Source organism: Corapipo altera, unplaced genomic scaffold (assembly GCF_003945725.1).
Source record: "Corapipo altera isolate COAL_440 unplaced genomic scaffold, ASM394572v1 22b, whole genome shotgun sequence".
Taxonomy (NCBI): Eukaryota; Metazoa; Chordata; class Aves; order Passeriformes; family Pipridae; genus Corapipo; species Corapipo altera.
Genome location: NW_020884876.1, coordinates 7,629,845 through 7,646,159, shown reverse-complemented (window position 1 = coordinate 7,646,159; position 16,315 = coordinate 7,629,845). Strand labels below are relative to the sequence as shown.

General features: G+C 38.8%; 1 protein-coding gene across 1 annotated transcript in view; it reads left to right on the top strand.

Moving 5' to 3' along the window:
- Nucleotides 1-252: 252 nt before the first annotated feature.
- The window catches only part of SNX25 (sorting nexin 25), a 71,887-nt gene continuing 55,824 nt past the window's right edge, over nucleotides 253-16,315 (top strand). Inside the window, exons 1-2 of the mRNA XM_027635976.1 lie at nucleotides 253-365; nucleotides 12,307-12,391. Coding sequence (XP_027491777.1) covers nucleotides 294-365; nucleotides 12,307-12,391 — 157 coding nt within the window. The 5' untranslated portion in view covers nucleotides 253-293. The remainder of the gene's footprint in view (nucleotides 366-12,306; nucleotides 12,392-16,315) is intronic.

Genomic DNA, 16,315 nt, shown 5'->3' with positions numbered 1-16,315 from the left:
CGCACGGCCCCGGCGGCGAGACGCGCCGCCGCAGCGCCCCGGCGGCCGCCGCTGTGGCCGGCGGCGGCGAGGAGGAGGCGGCGGAAGACGAGGAGGACGAGGACCCCGGCTCGTCCCGCTTCTTGCTGGCGGCGGGGCTGGGACTGCTGGCCGTGTCTGTCGTCCACCTGGGACAGGAACGGGCCGAGGCGGCGGGCGGCGGGCGGCCGTGCCTGGCGCTGCTGCTGCTCCGCCTCGCCCTCTACGCGGGCTGCGCCGCCGCGGCCGCCGCGCTCGGCACCCTGATCGTCCTGATGTGCCGCGGACGCCGCCGCCTGCCACCGCCGGACTTCGCCGCCGCCGCTCCGGTCCGGCGGGTCGCGGGGGTGAGTAGCGGGAGGGGAGCGGAGCAGGCGGCTGCCGCCCTGCCCGCCGGCGGGGAGGGAGGTGGCGCGGCCCTCGCTCCGCCGCGGAGCGCCACGCCACCCAAACCTGGTGTCCTGCTGTCCTCCCGCGGCCGCAGGAGCCTGCTCGCATTCTGCTCCTCGACGGGGCTCTAAATGGCAAAAGTTGTGCTGGAGGCTAGCACGGGAAAAATCTAGACTCCCTCTCTGAGGGAGACCTCCGGATTGCGGGAACGCTTGCACGGCAGTTCGCTGTACGCTGTGTCTCAAATCCTTTTCTGCTCGTCGAAATGTCATTGGTAAAAGAGCGACTTGCTCAAAGAGGCAGCATAGCGTTGCTTAAGTGCGTGCTCTGAAGTTGGGCAGCTTCAGATAGTGTTATAGTGCCAATGTGTACTCAAGCCATTGCAGAGCTCTGTGCAAAAGGGAAACAATTTTATTTTCTGTACATGCTATAAAATGTACTAATTGATGAGCTCTTTGTAGCTCACTGCTCAGTACTTTTCGGTTTCTTCTGAATGGGACTGGTAGCACAAAGTATTTGGAAACTTTCCTCCCATCCATGCCTCTGTTCCCCATCAAGTGATCCAATGCTTGGGAGCTGATCCTAGACAGGCCTGAAAAATTACTGCTGGAAATGAGGGTCTCCTGCAACTCCTACTTTGCCGTGGGTCACAGGGACGTGGTGTTTATTATCACAGCTGGGGACTATGGTTGGGTGCCCTTGGCCCTTCACTGGTGAGTTTTAGGTGTGTTAGCATGTGAAGTGCTGCCACAGTAGACAGTACTGTGTTAGTTATTTCCATTCAGTAGTGTCACACAGGATACCTGAGAGCAATCTACGAAGGAGAGGAGCATAATTCATGCCACCTGGGTGTACAGCCTAGCTGTTCTGATAACCCAGTTTATTACATTTAGTACAGTACTCTTCGTATTACCAAATAAATAATACTGTCACTTATGTGTTTCTGGGGCTGCAGTTCGTGCAGCTGAATTTGCAGAAAACAGAGGGTGCTGTCAGGGCAGTTAGAAATCATTTGCTGATACAGTTGTTGGTCTTTCTGTTTTTTCAATCAAATCAGGTAACAACCTGCAGTAGTGGTTTATTCCTTCATTCCTTGACCTGTGGAGAGAAGGAGCCTGTGTTTGGGAGGAATATGCATTTCCAGACCTGCATTTAATGAAATCTGGCAGGATATTGTCAGTAGGGATCATTTGACCAGGGTCTGGTGACTTCAGTGAATAATATAACTTGCAAAGGTGCATTCAGAATCTATTTGTGGCTGTGTGATACTCATTTTCTCTACTTGGTTGACATTTTAAAAAATCCTCTTTCCTTTGAAAGCTCAACATCATAGTCAGCTTTTTGAAGGGAATGAAGAATAAATAATGTGTATGAGCATTAAAGGTGGGAAATAGGGAAGTGAGAAGATGTAATGCACAAAATAAACAGGTGATAAGCAGAAGGTATCTGTTCTGTATGTGGTACAGGTAGGAATTGTTTGGCTGTTTTTTGTCATGGGAGTGCTATGGAGCAAATGTGTGTTAAGTGCATAAACACCTTGTAGTAAAGGACTATGTGCTTTTGTATTTAACCAAATGAAAAAAAAATTTAACCAAATGAAAAAAAAATTCATCAGTTGATCATCGAAACAATTCCTGTTGCTTTTAGGTTTATAAGATTAAATGTTTCAGTGTTAATGCCATCGCTCCAGTGACATTTATGCACTGGTACAGTTATCTGAACATGTGCGTGTGTGTTAATTTACTTTTACGTAGTACAAAAAAAATCTATATGTAAACTTAGCAGTTGAAATCTCCCTGCTCCCACAATGAGGAGAAACTTTCAGATTCATGAACAACCAAATAATAAAAATTGATTTGATTTGGGAAGCCAAGATTTGAAGAAAAAAAAAAAAGATTTATTGTTCTTTCTCTCCCCTTTTGTGAAAAATGTAATACATAAGCATAGTGAACAGCAGTGAAACTAGAACTGTCCAGAGACAAATACAATCACTTCAGTTAGTATACCATCTGCACCTTCTTTTTGTGATATGTTACTGTGCATTTGTCTTGATGTTCTCTTGTGTCCATCCATTGGATTTGTATATGTAAATAGTGCAGACCCACTGTTGCTTTGTTAGTCTAATCTGTTGTGTTTGGATTTATTATAGCTCTGTGGTATGTGTTTGTTGTTTCAGAAAGGAATTGAAATCTGATGTTTAAAATTCACTGCTAAAGCAGCAGTACCTGCTACAACCCTTTTACCAGGATTGTTTTTTTTTACCCTCTCTCTGATTCAGTTAAAATTTTTCTTCCTCCCTCTTTCCACTATTCTCAGAATTTAACCTGGCTGTATAAAAGGGACAGCCAAAAAAGGAGTGAGGTATTTTACCCTTTCTATTTAGAAGATGTAATTCTAGGCATCTTAATTAGGTTTGTCATGCCTTCAGTTTACCGTTTTGTTGATTTCTTTCTGATACAGAGTGGCTTCAGGACTGCACAGCTTCTTGACAGACTTCTTCTGAACACAGTGTTGTATATGTGTAGCAAATTTCCTAATTGGGGCTTCAGGAACATGTAGGTGAAGAAAACAAAATTGTCTAGATAGGCAACATGTAGAAATGAAGGCTATTCACTAAAATGTTTCTTCCAAAGTTTCCTGCATACATTTATCTTTGAAAAATTTGTAGGTTAATCTTTTTATTATACATCCTGTTGCATTTACACTGCTTTCTTATAATTCAGTTGTTACTCTCACGTTTTTCGTAGAGCCTTAAGATCCTGTTATCTCTTCTGGGAGCCAGTAGTAGGATAACTGTAAAGGTATAATTTCTTCAGCCTTGTGTCTTTTCCTCCAGAATAGGGAAGAACCCTCTGTTGGCCTAATAGTTAGGAAAAAGCTAAAAAAAAAAAGTTATTATGACTGTCATCTAGCTCTGCATATGTTCTGTATATGAACTCTAGGCAGATAGGTTCACTTATTCTTTGAGTGATTTTCACATTGGGGTTAACAGATGAGGAAACACTAAATATTCAGTAATAAATATTTACTCTAGTGGGAGTCAGACTTAGCTCTTGGAAAGTGAGTGGGAGTACTCTTGATCAACTTCAAAGGGACTTGGATCGATTCCCTTATCCTGTGCTGAAAAAAGGGAGGCTTTTTGTATGTTCTCAGTTACTACGTGTGAGTTCAGTGCTGTGGATTTTTTTGGACCTGTTCATGCAAGTAAGTAACTTTGGTGAGGAAGTGCTGTGTTGTACGTTTGGATTTCATAAGAACAAGGTTCATGCCTTTTCTTCATTTTGCTTGAACTTGCTACCAGAAAAGCCATCTTTTTGAAAGTGAAGCTGTACTTTATCCTAAATATTGTTTGTGTAACCTCTTTGGGACTTGAAAAGTGAAGACCTCCAGCTAAAGTCAGGTATCTCAGCAAGAACATTTGGAATCTGCTGAGAACTGCAAAGCAAGCTGTGTGATTTATAACCCTATGATAAGGTGTGCTTTCGATGTAGTTTTTCTCTGTGGGACATCTGTTTACATAGGATGTCTGGGCAAGTCTCCTGGCTTTCACATTTCATTGGTAAGAGAGGTGTACAGGCAAGTCATAAGAGTGTTTTACTTACTACTTTAAGTACTTGCAAGCATTAATAATATTGGTAAATAGTTTCTGTTGATATTTAAACAGTGGGAATTGAACAATTCCTTGACATTTTTGTCAGGTATATTTCAACACTTCTCGGGAGCTGTTGTAGAACCAGATTATTTGTGATGGAGGAGAACAGCAAAATGCTAGACAGCAAAAAGGCATGATGACTCAATTGCACTTTTAGTAAAAACATCTGTCTCAGAGGGCATTTTTAATTCTCAAGTGTCAGTGGACTTGCTCATAGCAAAGATAGCCCTGGTTAGAACATGTGTCACCTTTTTAAATGCAGGGTTGCTCCCAACACTGCTTTTAACTTGTGTGTTTGTAGAGGAGATGGCTTTGACTCATGCGAAGAACCATGTTAACCAAGTTAGTGGGAAGGGGAAGGAAAAGACTTTTTCCCACATTTCCAGTATGAGTTATTTCTCTGCCAAAAAAACCTGGCAGGATAGAGTTTTCTTTTCTACATAGTGTTTTGACTCAAATTCAAAGTAAAAGCTCTGAGTAATAGAGGAATAGGTTATCAGCTTCATTTAAATAATGCTAAACCCAAGGATTATTTATTAGATTTAAATGCTTTATTTTAAATTCAGATTAAATAAATGATATTCTGTATAGAGAATGATCTACAGAGTCTGTCTGCAGCACTAACAGAATGGTAATGAATGTGATTTTTTTCCAGTGAAAAGGTACACTGATTCTAATGCCCTGATTTTAGTTTCCTACAATTAACAGTTGTCAATGATTTTGAGTATTCCTTTAAAACTCTGCTCCTGACATATTTGGTCACTCTTGTTCACTAGTGTTTAATAGCTCTTAATTTTCAGAAGTAGTTTACTCTTGCATTCTATCTGTGAAGGAGACATGTGATCATGTTTTAAGTTCCTTAACACTTGTTCCATCCTTGAACGTGAATTTTTTTGTGAATCTAACAGGAGGGCACAGGTAAATCTTTCTTATTGGATCTGGTAGCCAATGAAATATCTTCATCCTGGAACACAGTACTGTTTTTTTATTTAAGCCATAGGAGGATGGGCAGTGAGATTACCAGAAGTTGTCTGAGTGATTCTAATGGGATGGCAGCTTAGCCTGGGTTGAGTATCTGCCATGGTATCCAAGCTGAGCGTTCTGCTCTTTGTGAGGAACACAAGGGAAGCAGAGGAAAAGGACACAGTGTTTTATTTTCCTTCACTGTTGGACTTTTGCCATGAGATGAAGCTTGCAAAGGTAAACTTGCAGGAGCCTCAGCAGCTGTGGGAAGGTTTGCCATCTGTGGGCATCAATTTCAAGTGGGATGCAAAGCAGTTCTTGATGTGGTAAGCAGTTTGGAAGAGCTATGAGGGAGAAGAGAAACTTCCTAACTCCTTTCACTTTTGATCTTTATGCCTTAGTAAGTCTTTGAAAGTATTTATGAGTTTTTCTCAACCCAAAGTCAAGCATGTTCTATTGTCTGTCTGGTTCTCTGACCCAACAGGCAATATTCAGTGCTCTGATATTGCAGGATTTTTGTGATACCTGGCAGAAGTAATAGTCTCTGCTGGCTGCTCTTTTGTCATGGGCTTGGAACCAAATATTCTGATCTACTATCAGTTGTTTCTGGGTTGAAAGGAGAAAATATATTTAATTTCGATGTGTTTTCAACAAACTGAGAGTCTCATATTTTTGTTCTTAGTTCTGTCTCTTTTAAAGGCAGGTCAACAGTCAGCCTTTGATGATGCAGATTAATTTACTACTAGGAAAGTCCTGGAATTAAAATAATGAAAAGGTATTGTAGCATTTTCTACCAATTTCATGAATATTTTAAAATGTTAAGAAAATGTTGCATGAATTGCAAATATGCAGTTATAGTTCAGGAGGGACCTGTAGTTTATTTTTAGGGATCTGTGGAATATCTGTTATAATTTGGGATTTATAACCTTTTTCAGAATTGAAGCTTTGTCAGGACAGGATACATTGATTAGCTGCAGGCATAACTTTGAAGTGATAACTTTATCACAGGAGGCTGACCTTGGGAAATAAATGTTTTTCAGACACTGTCTCTGACTTGGTTGTCCCATAACTCCCTAGCGGTGAGCAGACTTAGTTTTCCGCACAGCCTTTTATTCATCATGTATATTTAAAGATTTCTTGTCTTGCCGTGCAATCCTTTCTGATTCCTGTCATTGTATCCTGTGTCACCTTCAGCTCTGCACTGTATTATGCTTGACATTTTATTTTCTCAACGTTGTGTTAGATTGACATTTCATATTTTTCTGTGAATCAGGCTGTTTTTACCTTTGTAAGGGCTGCGTCTCACTTGAATGATGTTTTACGACTGAAAATATATCTTGGGAGTTAGTTAATTTCTCCTGTTAACCAAGCCATGCTGAGTCAGTAGGGGCAGGTGGTGGGCTCATTGAGATATTGCTGTCCAAGTCTCTTGTAGGGGAGGTGGATACAAACCCTCTGTAATAAGGTCAAGAGTGAAAGCATCCTGCACTCAAGGTAGTTTTGGCATTGAAAATACTGGACACGTGTATCAGAAACATTCTGAAAATAAAATCCGATCAAGTTCCCTCTTACTGCTGAGTCTTGGTTCCTTGTTCTCTGTAAAGATGAGCAGCAAAATTTACCCAAGGAAAGAGCCAGTTATGTAGAACACTGTATCTTTTCCCAAGCTGTTACTTTGTTAAATGGTTAAAAAAAAAAAATTATGTAGTCATAAGGGGAATACGTTTGTATTGTGTCCATGGGAAGTTTTTGTGACCAGTCATTTTGTACCATTTTTTCCCCTATTAAATATGCACAGTGAAAGAGAACAAGTTAATATTAGTAAAACTAATGATTTCACTCAGCATGTTTTGTGATGCTCTGCTGAAAAGGCAGAACACCCTACCTTTGTACAGTGAAAAGTCAAGTGGAGGGAGGGTATAGCAATAGACAACGCAGGAGTTTCTTTCTGATTGTCAGCTGAGACTCTGGAGCTCAGGCAGGAGTGTGCAGGTTTTTCTGCCTTGCCAGCAATTCAGTTTTCATGCCATATGGCTCTTTTGGCCTTGAAGTATAGGCCATAGGTTCTTGTTGTCTTTTACAGAGGAGTAGGGTGTGGAAATCTTCAGCAGACTGAGGCTATGCATGTACCCTGAGAATTCATGTTGGGCTTTATTTTGATGGCAATATTAAAGATCCGAGCAAAGAATAATGCTGTATTTTTTGCTGAGCAGAAATTTGAATGCTAACTTACCAGTTATTTCTTAGCTGTACTGATAAGAGTGAAAGTATTACCTGAGAAATGTTTCATTTTCCTATTCTTATCTGTCTGGTATTATATGAAATCTCAGATGAAGAGAGTTCTGCCCGAATTATAAAGTTTTTACACTGCTACAGTTTTACCAGTTTTGAACACAGTACAGTTAAGACAGAAAATTCCCATCAAATAACCACAATCTGCGTGTTCCAGAAGCTACTATGTTAGTGGAAATAAGTTGTGATGATATCATAACATGATTACTGAGATAATGATTCTTAAGATAATAGGATTAATATGCTTTAAGTATGTTGATTTTTAAATTGGTAGTTATGGTATCCCTTAATATATGTAGATTAATGCTTAATGTGACACATACATACTTGCCTTGTAATCTTAAATAGAACTGGAAGTATTAATTTAAAATATTGTCTTGTGAATAGAAAATTTATTTTTTCATCTTAAGTTGAAGTAATATTTGCTACTCTAAGAACACGTCTCACCACATCAATTAAAGACTAATTTATGGAGAGTTCAGTGAAGTATTGTTTGAAGCTGTGACATTGTCATCAAGGTCCAGTCTGATGTTAATGTACGTTTTACAAAGATAAGAGGGAAGTTAGTAGGGCAACAGTGGGTGGAGCAAGTAGCTATTGGTAACTGGATGGTTCCTGTATGCTGAATTAGATGCAGTCTTTGCCTTTTAGATCAGTGGTTAGACTAAGAATCTCATGCACAATGCCCATTTGTACTGTGGGATGTGTCCTGAGCTCTGTTCTAGTTTTATTGTAATTGAGTTAATGTAATAGAAATAATTGTAAATTTTTCTCTGCTTCTTGCCTTAATTCCATGGCAGAGTAAGGCTGCATGTGGCATGCCTGTAGCAGCTGTCTGGCTTTCTGCTGCTATGTTTTAAACATTGCATTTGATGACCAGGTGTTGCAGATGGATTTCTTGATAGTGGAAGGTACTCCTGTGTTCTCAGTGTTTTGCCATTTATTGAGTGTAGTTGTTGAAATATCTTCTTAATTCTTTATTATTTAACACTTATTGTTTTCCTCAGAACTAATTTTAAATTACTTAAATTGTTTAAACATTGACATTATGATATTAACTTAATTTTTGCATTTGTAGGAGACTGAACCTAAGACAAAATTTCATGATTAATGCTAGCCTTGGTGGTTTTGGCTTTTATTCTTGGCCCATTGAGACTGTTTTGTGCATCTTAAATTATTCTCAAAAGTATCAAACAATGAATGTTGTTCAGAAGTCTACAGGAAATGCACACATCCTTTTTTCAGCCTGTAAACAAAGTCAAAAAAACTTGCACTGCTCCAGGAAATAGGCCTCCATGTTTGTTAGCAACCTCATTCTTAGCATGTACCAAATGTGCTCCACCCCTATTCCTGCAAGCCTTTTGTTAAATGTTGTTTAAGTTTCAGCCAGGTTTTTGCCAATCTTCAACAATGAAGTCTACAGAGTAGAGCCCAAATTTAAAAAAAAAATATATTTTTTTAAAAATTTTTGGAGGCTGTGATAATGCAAGGCAGAACTTAGAGGAACATGCCAGGTTTTAATCAGTGTAAAAGAGCATCTAAGCTAGAGCTTTGACTGTATTAAATGCATTTACAAACATTTTTGGCTCAGTCAGGGTTATGCCAATTACTTAATGAAATCTAGCACCATTTTCCTTTAGATGAGTGACGTGAAGAAAATGTGAAAACATTCACATCTAGGTTTTCTAGCTGAACCTGTTCTCTGCATATGCCCTCCATCAGATTTGAGGCAGGAGTGGGAAGAAAGTCTTCCAGTGAAATCTGTTGAGTTTTTCGTTCTCTCAGCTGTTAGAGCTGAGTTTGGACTATGAATTTTCTGGAATCCTTCTGTTTTCACAGATGTTGAATATCTGTGTTACCAGGTTGTTACTGTTGTTTTAAGGTGTTTGTTGCCATACATATTATCTAACTCAGGGATACCTGCTTATTTAATTAATTCATCATTATTATTGCCACAGAAACAGAATTTTTTGAAACCAAATCTAAACTAAAAAGACTTGAGACTTGGTTTTGCTAAATGCAAGTTCATAAAATGTGAAGGAAAAATGAGTTTGATAAGCTGTTTTGGACAAGGCAGCTTAAGATCTGATGCATTATCAGTCATGAAATTAAATTTACAGTTCTCTGAAGGGCCATCAGGGATCATGATATGTTCAGGTTGGAAGGAATGTCTGGAGGGCACCTAGTCCACCCTCCTGCTTAGAGCGAGTCCAGTTGGGTAATGTTGCTCAGGGTTTTCTCCTGCTGAGAAGAATAGAGAGATGGAGACTCTACAGCCTCAGCACACCCATTCTGATACTTGACAAGCCTCATGATTAAAATAGTTTTGCCTTGTGATGGGAATTCCTGTGTTGCAATGTTTCCTAATGTCCTGTGCATCTGCCAGAAGACTCTGGCTCCCTCATCTCTGTCCCCTCTCATTCAGTAATTGGAGTCAGTGGTGAGGTCTCCCTGAACTGTTTTTTTTTTCTTAAGCCTGAACTAACCCAACCAATATCATAGGTTAATGGTTGGACTCGATGATCTTATAAGTCTTTTCCAACCTAAACAATTCTATGATCACTCCAATGTATTTGAACATCCCTGTTTATTCAAATATTAGATTCTTCTTTTTTCTTGAAAATTTATTTTTTAATGAAGTTGAAACCTTGTTTTAAACAAAGGGTTTTTTTTATTGTTCTGTGCTTTTCTCTTCAGCAGTTCATGACTGTATGCAATACCTATGGGAAGTTCTCAGAAAATCTGCTATACTATGCATCTTCCTTTGCCCTGCAGTAATTACATTCGTGCAGCAGCAAAATCACCATTGCTAGTCGTGGTATTCACTTTTTACCTTTTACATTCTCTTTGATCATGTCTTGAACAACTCTTTTTAAATGAATAGTCCATGCCTTTTAGAAGTCAAACATACGAACCATAGAGGACACTCTCAATGGAATCTGTTTTTGCAAGCTGAGATGTGAGTTTGTATCTTGGTATTTAAGAGGCAGCATTTTGCTGAGGCAGTAGTAGTCTGCCTTGTCCTCAAAATGAGTGTTCAAGTTTGAAGCATAAAGTGGATCAGTTCCTGCTTTGTGGAAATGTGTAGATTGGATCATAGTGTAGTGATGTGGAGCAAGCTTCTTGCAAGCATAGATCCCCAGATCCCCTCTGAAGGGCTCCCTGCAACATATTTACAAATGAGAACTGCTGATGCCTAAGTTAGCTGTTTGAGGTGACCGACCTCTATGCAGGTGTGATGCATTCTAGCAGAAGGATTTAGCTTGTGGGATACCCAAGCTAGCGTGAGTGCTAAGGAAGATGGAGTGTGTTGAGCACAGAACTTTGGTCAGAATTGTGGCCTCATGTTTGGGAGCTCTTTCTTCACAGAAAAACCTGAGTTTGCTTAATTGGGCTTTCTGAATCCCTTCCCGCTCCCCTAATTTATTTGGGGTCTTTAATGTCTCTATGAGTCTGTCTCTTCTCTTTTTAAATTGGAGTGGTTATGAATCATGTGATTTCCTGCTGCAAATAAAGCAGAAAAATCCTGAAGTAATTGTGTGACTGGCATTAACACAACTTTGTGTTGAGGAAGTGTGACAACATTAGCAGCTAGAGGTTATGTCTTGGAGCCTTACAAATACTGTTAGGTGTTCTTACAAAGAGCAAAAATACTTTCTGCAACTGTTTAGATGGATATGGCTTCAGCTTTTACCAGAGTTGTGTTCAGGTAAAAAAGGGCTTGAAAATCTCTCATGGTTCACTAAATACTCTGTTCTTACCCCTCTTTAACTATAGTTTTGGTAGTAAGGAGGGACTGTAAATGGAGGCAAGTGTGCTGATAGTGTTGCCAAGGAGGGAAGAAATCAGGTGAAAGACCGCAGTTATAGTCTCAGAATGGTGGCTGGAAGAAGTCTAGGGAGTATTGCTGCACTCACTCAAAAGCTGGAACAAATCAACTGTGGGCAGAAGGAGGGCACTCAAGGCCTGGAAAGGATCCATCACAATGCTGTGTGTTAAATGTGAGTGACTCTGAAAAGCTTTGTTTTGCCATTAAAAGTAGTGCTGAGACTCCTTTATTTGGATCCCATTAGATGAGCTTTGTTCTGCAGTGGAGAAAAACATATTTACCAAAATACACTGAGAATTAGCCTGCAAATTGGCTAAAATAATGGTGTATTACCTTTAAGAACATTAAACAGCATTTTTACTTGAAGTTTATACTGCTTTCTTATTCTCTATTTGGTGAATGTTGGAGAGATGGAGATATTTCTGAAGTGTTATCTCCTTACCAAAGAAAATCTGGGCTCCCAACAAGGGGAGCAAAGTAAGCTGGGCAACAGCAGGGACCATTTCTATTTGTTCTGAATTACACTCCTTTCTATGTAAATAGAGCATGAATCACTCTCTTTGTCTACACTCTGAAAAATGTTTCTCCTTCTGCCCACCTGTTTGGACACGGTAAGAGTGAGTACTCCAATACAGACAGATGTTTGTGTAGGACAGCAGCTTAAAATGCAGCAGCTGGAAGTATCTTTGAAGGAAGAAACCCAAAAGGATGTGAACCAAAATTAGTGTGGGAGATCTGAAGGCTTCTCTTTGGTTTAAAAGTAGTTTATGAGGCTAGATGAAGTCTATTGTCACGGTAGGCTATGAATATGTTGTATTTGCTGTGAAAATACTGAATGGAGGAGTTCCAGTTGTTCTGTTACATGCATGTCCTATTCTCAGTACATTGAATTGCAACTAAATACAGCTCCCTTCTACCAAAAAAACCTTATTAAGATAATTTGGCAAGTTGTACATAACAGTGAGTGTTAATATGAGCTTAATGAACTATGTATAATAATCTCAGAGATAATTGACACTCCTCTGTGTTAACTGCGTGGAATGACAATGTTTGTATAAAGACCAAATGATACAGTACTATTGCCTTGAATTCCAGTTTTATTCCTTCTGAAAGTTTTGGTTTATTCCTTTCTCTTGTGATGAATGTTATGTTTGAATTTCAGAGTAATTGGTCTGGAAGCTCCCATGATTCAGTCCAATCAAGGAGAGTGGTTATTTCTCACAATATGGATAAAGCACTGAAAGAAGGTGAGTCTTAACTTGGTCAAAGGTGCATTGGAGTCTGAATATCTCTTGTCATCTTAGCGAACCATAACTGCACAGTATTCCAGGATTTTAGAATATGACCCTGGTTTCCTCTGTGATATAATACACAAAGCGCAAGGTCTTAGTCTTCCCAAGAGGTCCACTGTAGTAAGTAATATGATGATGTTTTTGCAATTCAGTTGATATCTCATTATTTTAGTGGCTGGGGTTTTTTGTTGTTTTTTTAACAGAAATATGTTAAAATACAGTCCTTAGTATTTGTGCACAAAAGAAGGGGGTTACATTTAAAATGTTCTTGATTGGGTTTTGCTGAACTGATAAATCCTGTAAACTCTTGCATACAGTCTTCCTGTTTAGTGCAATTCTTGCCATAAAAAAGTGAATTTATAATGAACATATGGATTTTTGGCTGTTACAGTCTATCAGCCTTTTGTAAATATTTTATCTAATTTTGAATACTTTTTCCTTTAACATTTCTTTGCAGCACTTTTTCTTATCTTTGAGAGTATATTTGAAAATTATCACTGCTTTAAACAGGTTGGTTGTCTTACGAAAACCTGGGATGTGTTATGTTTTTCAAGTTATTTTTATGAATAGCTGTTTGCAGAATAGGTAACTAAAATATAAAATTAGAACACTTTACTTACCCATGTCATGATTTTGTGGAGGTGAACTATTATAACATAATTATAATTTATTTTTAGGAAACATTTTCATCTGGAATCAGACTAGAGGATTCCTGGTCATGTGAAAAGGATAGTAGAGTCTAAACATTACATGTTTAGAAATATGTAATGAAACAAGCACAGACAAGTTATTTGCAGTATTCTTTCACATGTATACTTTACGTTTTGGATAACCTGCCTCAGAATTTGAAATGAAGCCTTGACGTAATCACAGAATTGGAAGTTGTGGGGTTATTTGGAGACAGACAACAGGTATTGTGGAGTATAGAGGGAAAGACAGTCATATTACACTTCCCTGCAGTTACTTGCATGTAGGAGTAACTCATGTCTGTTAAAATATAGGAGCTGTCTTCATCTAAGGTGTTTATCCCACAGATCATTCAGTTGGTTGTGTGAGGCCATCCCTACTCAGTAAGGCTGAAAGTTACTAATATGTAAATGATTCACTTTTCAGAGTTGAGTACCTTCTGTTGTGACAGCTCACTTGCCTTTCTGCTATTTTTTTTTTTCAAACTAGCTTTTACCCTCCAGTCCCACTCTGAATTTTGGAGAGCAAACTTGTCAGATTTCGTTGTATTTCTTCCAGGCCTAAGTGATGAATCCAACTTCTCTGTTATGCAGTTTGACAAAGATGAGACTGTTCTTTTTGCTCTGCCATACAAAGACTTAAGCAAGCATTTTGGGTTTGGAAGGTGACTGAGTCAACTTAAGTTTGAGATACTGAATGAATCCCAAAAGCAATACTTTAATGTTTTATTAGAGTAAGTGATCTGTCTGTTTGAAAATAGACAGGACTTCTTGCCCTGTGACAGTTTTGAAATTTGCAGTTGTCTCGATGTGAATGGGTTTTTTTGTTTGTTTTTTATACAAGTTCATGGTTAAGTAAAACTTTATTACCACTGATGTAAAAAATACCATCTGCTCTTCTGTTTTCAGTCTTGCACAGATCAGGATTAAAGTATTTATAAATCCTAGGAATTTTGGATAACTTTTGCTGTCTTGAGTGAGGTAACATGCTGTTCAACAGAATGCTTCAAAATGCCTCATTCATTTAGCCAGGAGACTTTGAGTTCTCATGAGGTTTTAATCTTGGGGAACAGTTCAGACTCCTACTGCCACTTCAGGTTTAGAGTAGGTGTTGTCAGATTACCACAGTCAATGAGGTTTTGCTCTTTTTTTTTTTCTTTTGAATCAGGTTTTACTTCTCTTTAGGTATGCACATTAGAGACGCATGGATAACATTTTTGGAAGAGCCAGCATCATCTGTTTGCTGTTGCTGGGTATGAAGAGAGACAGCCCTTTGGTTAATTCTGACTTCTTCCTCTGTTTTTCGCCATTGTGTAATTAAGTTTGCCTGGGGTTCACTGTTAATTACTAACTATACTAGGTGAGGGAAAGCTGTGAATTAACCCTGCTACTCTGTGGTGTGTTTTATGAAGTCTAAGTGCTCAAAATCAGAACAAGTGTAATGTTATGAAGAGATTTTCCTTGTTGAATATGGCAAAATGAAAAGGCCTTTTAGTTGTCAGCCCTGAATGCCTTTTTCAACTGGTGATGCTTGAGTGACTGACACTGAAATATGGTTGTCCGAAAATTTTTATGCTTTCTCTTGATAGATTGATTTGATTCTTGTTTGCCCTTCATTTATTTTACAAAAATAAAAGATAACCCATGTCTACAAAAACTTTTAGCCATTTAACGCTACCTGTTGCTTGTCTGGTCACTTCCTGTTTTCAGCCCATATCGTGTGGTAGTGTGGTAATAACGTCTCCTAAGAGAGACTGTGCTCAGTGAGACTTGTGCTGCTGTTGCACAGCATACTGTTTGGGTGAAGGCTGTAGCTGTCAGTAAATTTGTCTGCCTTGAGTGTAGTGGGTCTCCTGGGAACTGAACTTCACCCTCCATTTTTATTGCTCCACATCTTGTGGTCTTTGTTATTCTTCACAGTCAGTCTTTGTCTCTACTGTTGTAGTCGTACCGAGAAAATTGGTCTTCATATCACTTAGCTGCTTTACTGGGTCATTTATGTGTAAGTAAAACAGGACAGGCCAAAGCACAGATCCCAACAGAACTCCACTGGTGAAATTGTTCTGCTGTGAAAATTCCCCTGTGTTTCTTAGCTCTTAAAATCTTTCATGCCAGAGAGCCATCTCTCCTTTCATACTGGGTTATTGTCTTTCAACCCTGTCTTGAGGTGACCTCATTGGAAATATTTTGGGAATTTAATTAGATTGTTCCTAAGGATCAGATCTTGCCTGTCTGTGTTGACCCCTTAGAAGTACTCTCTTAGGGATGTAAGGGAGTACTTCCCTTTACAGAAGAAGATTTTTCCTAGACTGTCTCATTTCCCAACTTAAGATCCACACGTTGGCATTTAGATGAAAATTTGAAGTAGCTTCTTCCACTCTTTATGTGAAAATCTGGGCTTTTTTTCCTCACAGCTTTCAAAAAATTATTTTTTTGGGTCCAAAATATCAGCAAGACAATTTGAATTTGTTCTCTCTGCACTGGGATTCAAACACTGAAAGCTAAAAACTCTTCACAAAGGGTACATGTGGAAAACTATTTGGACATGAGCTTGTCTGATTTTTTTTATTTTATACATTACCTAGATCTTTTTAACACTTTTCTCTATTTTTTATCTATTTGGAAAATTTCATTTTTTTTACCCTTCACATTCGTAAAAATTATTAAAGACACAAATGTCAAGGAAATTGTAATAAAAATAAAGAATGTGGGATGGACTGTCAGGGTATGATTGCTTTTGCACAGAGCCCATCTACCTATACACAATCATAACATTTAGACTGTTAACATGGCATTTTCATAGGGTTTGAATAATGTCATAAAATACAAGTAAACCAAGAAATACTAGTGGTTTTCCAAACACAAACTTTAACAAGAGAACTGAAATCTTTAAATTACTGTTGCTAGTGACTGGGGCAGTGTCCCATATTAACCTTGCATTTTACTTTTACAGATTGCAATGCTTGCTGCTCTAGAATCCAGTTTTGTAGCTATACCTTCTCTTCTGTTGTTTACACAGTCACAGGAGAGTTTTGGATCTAATTTTTCTGGCCTGTCCAGTGCTTTCAGGAAAGGATATTTACTTCTTGTTGAAACTTGGAAGTCTGTGATTACACTTGAGTAGGGAGAATATTTATGCTCTGTTTTTTAATACTGCTTTGAGAAAAAGAGTAGGTATTTAATCCTTGTTCTT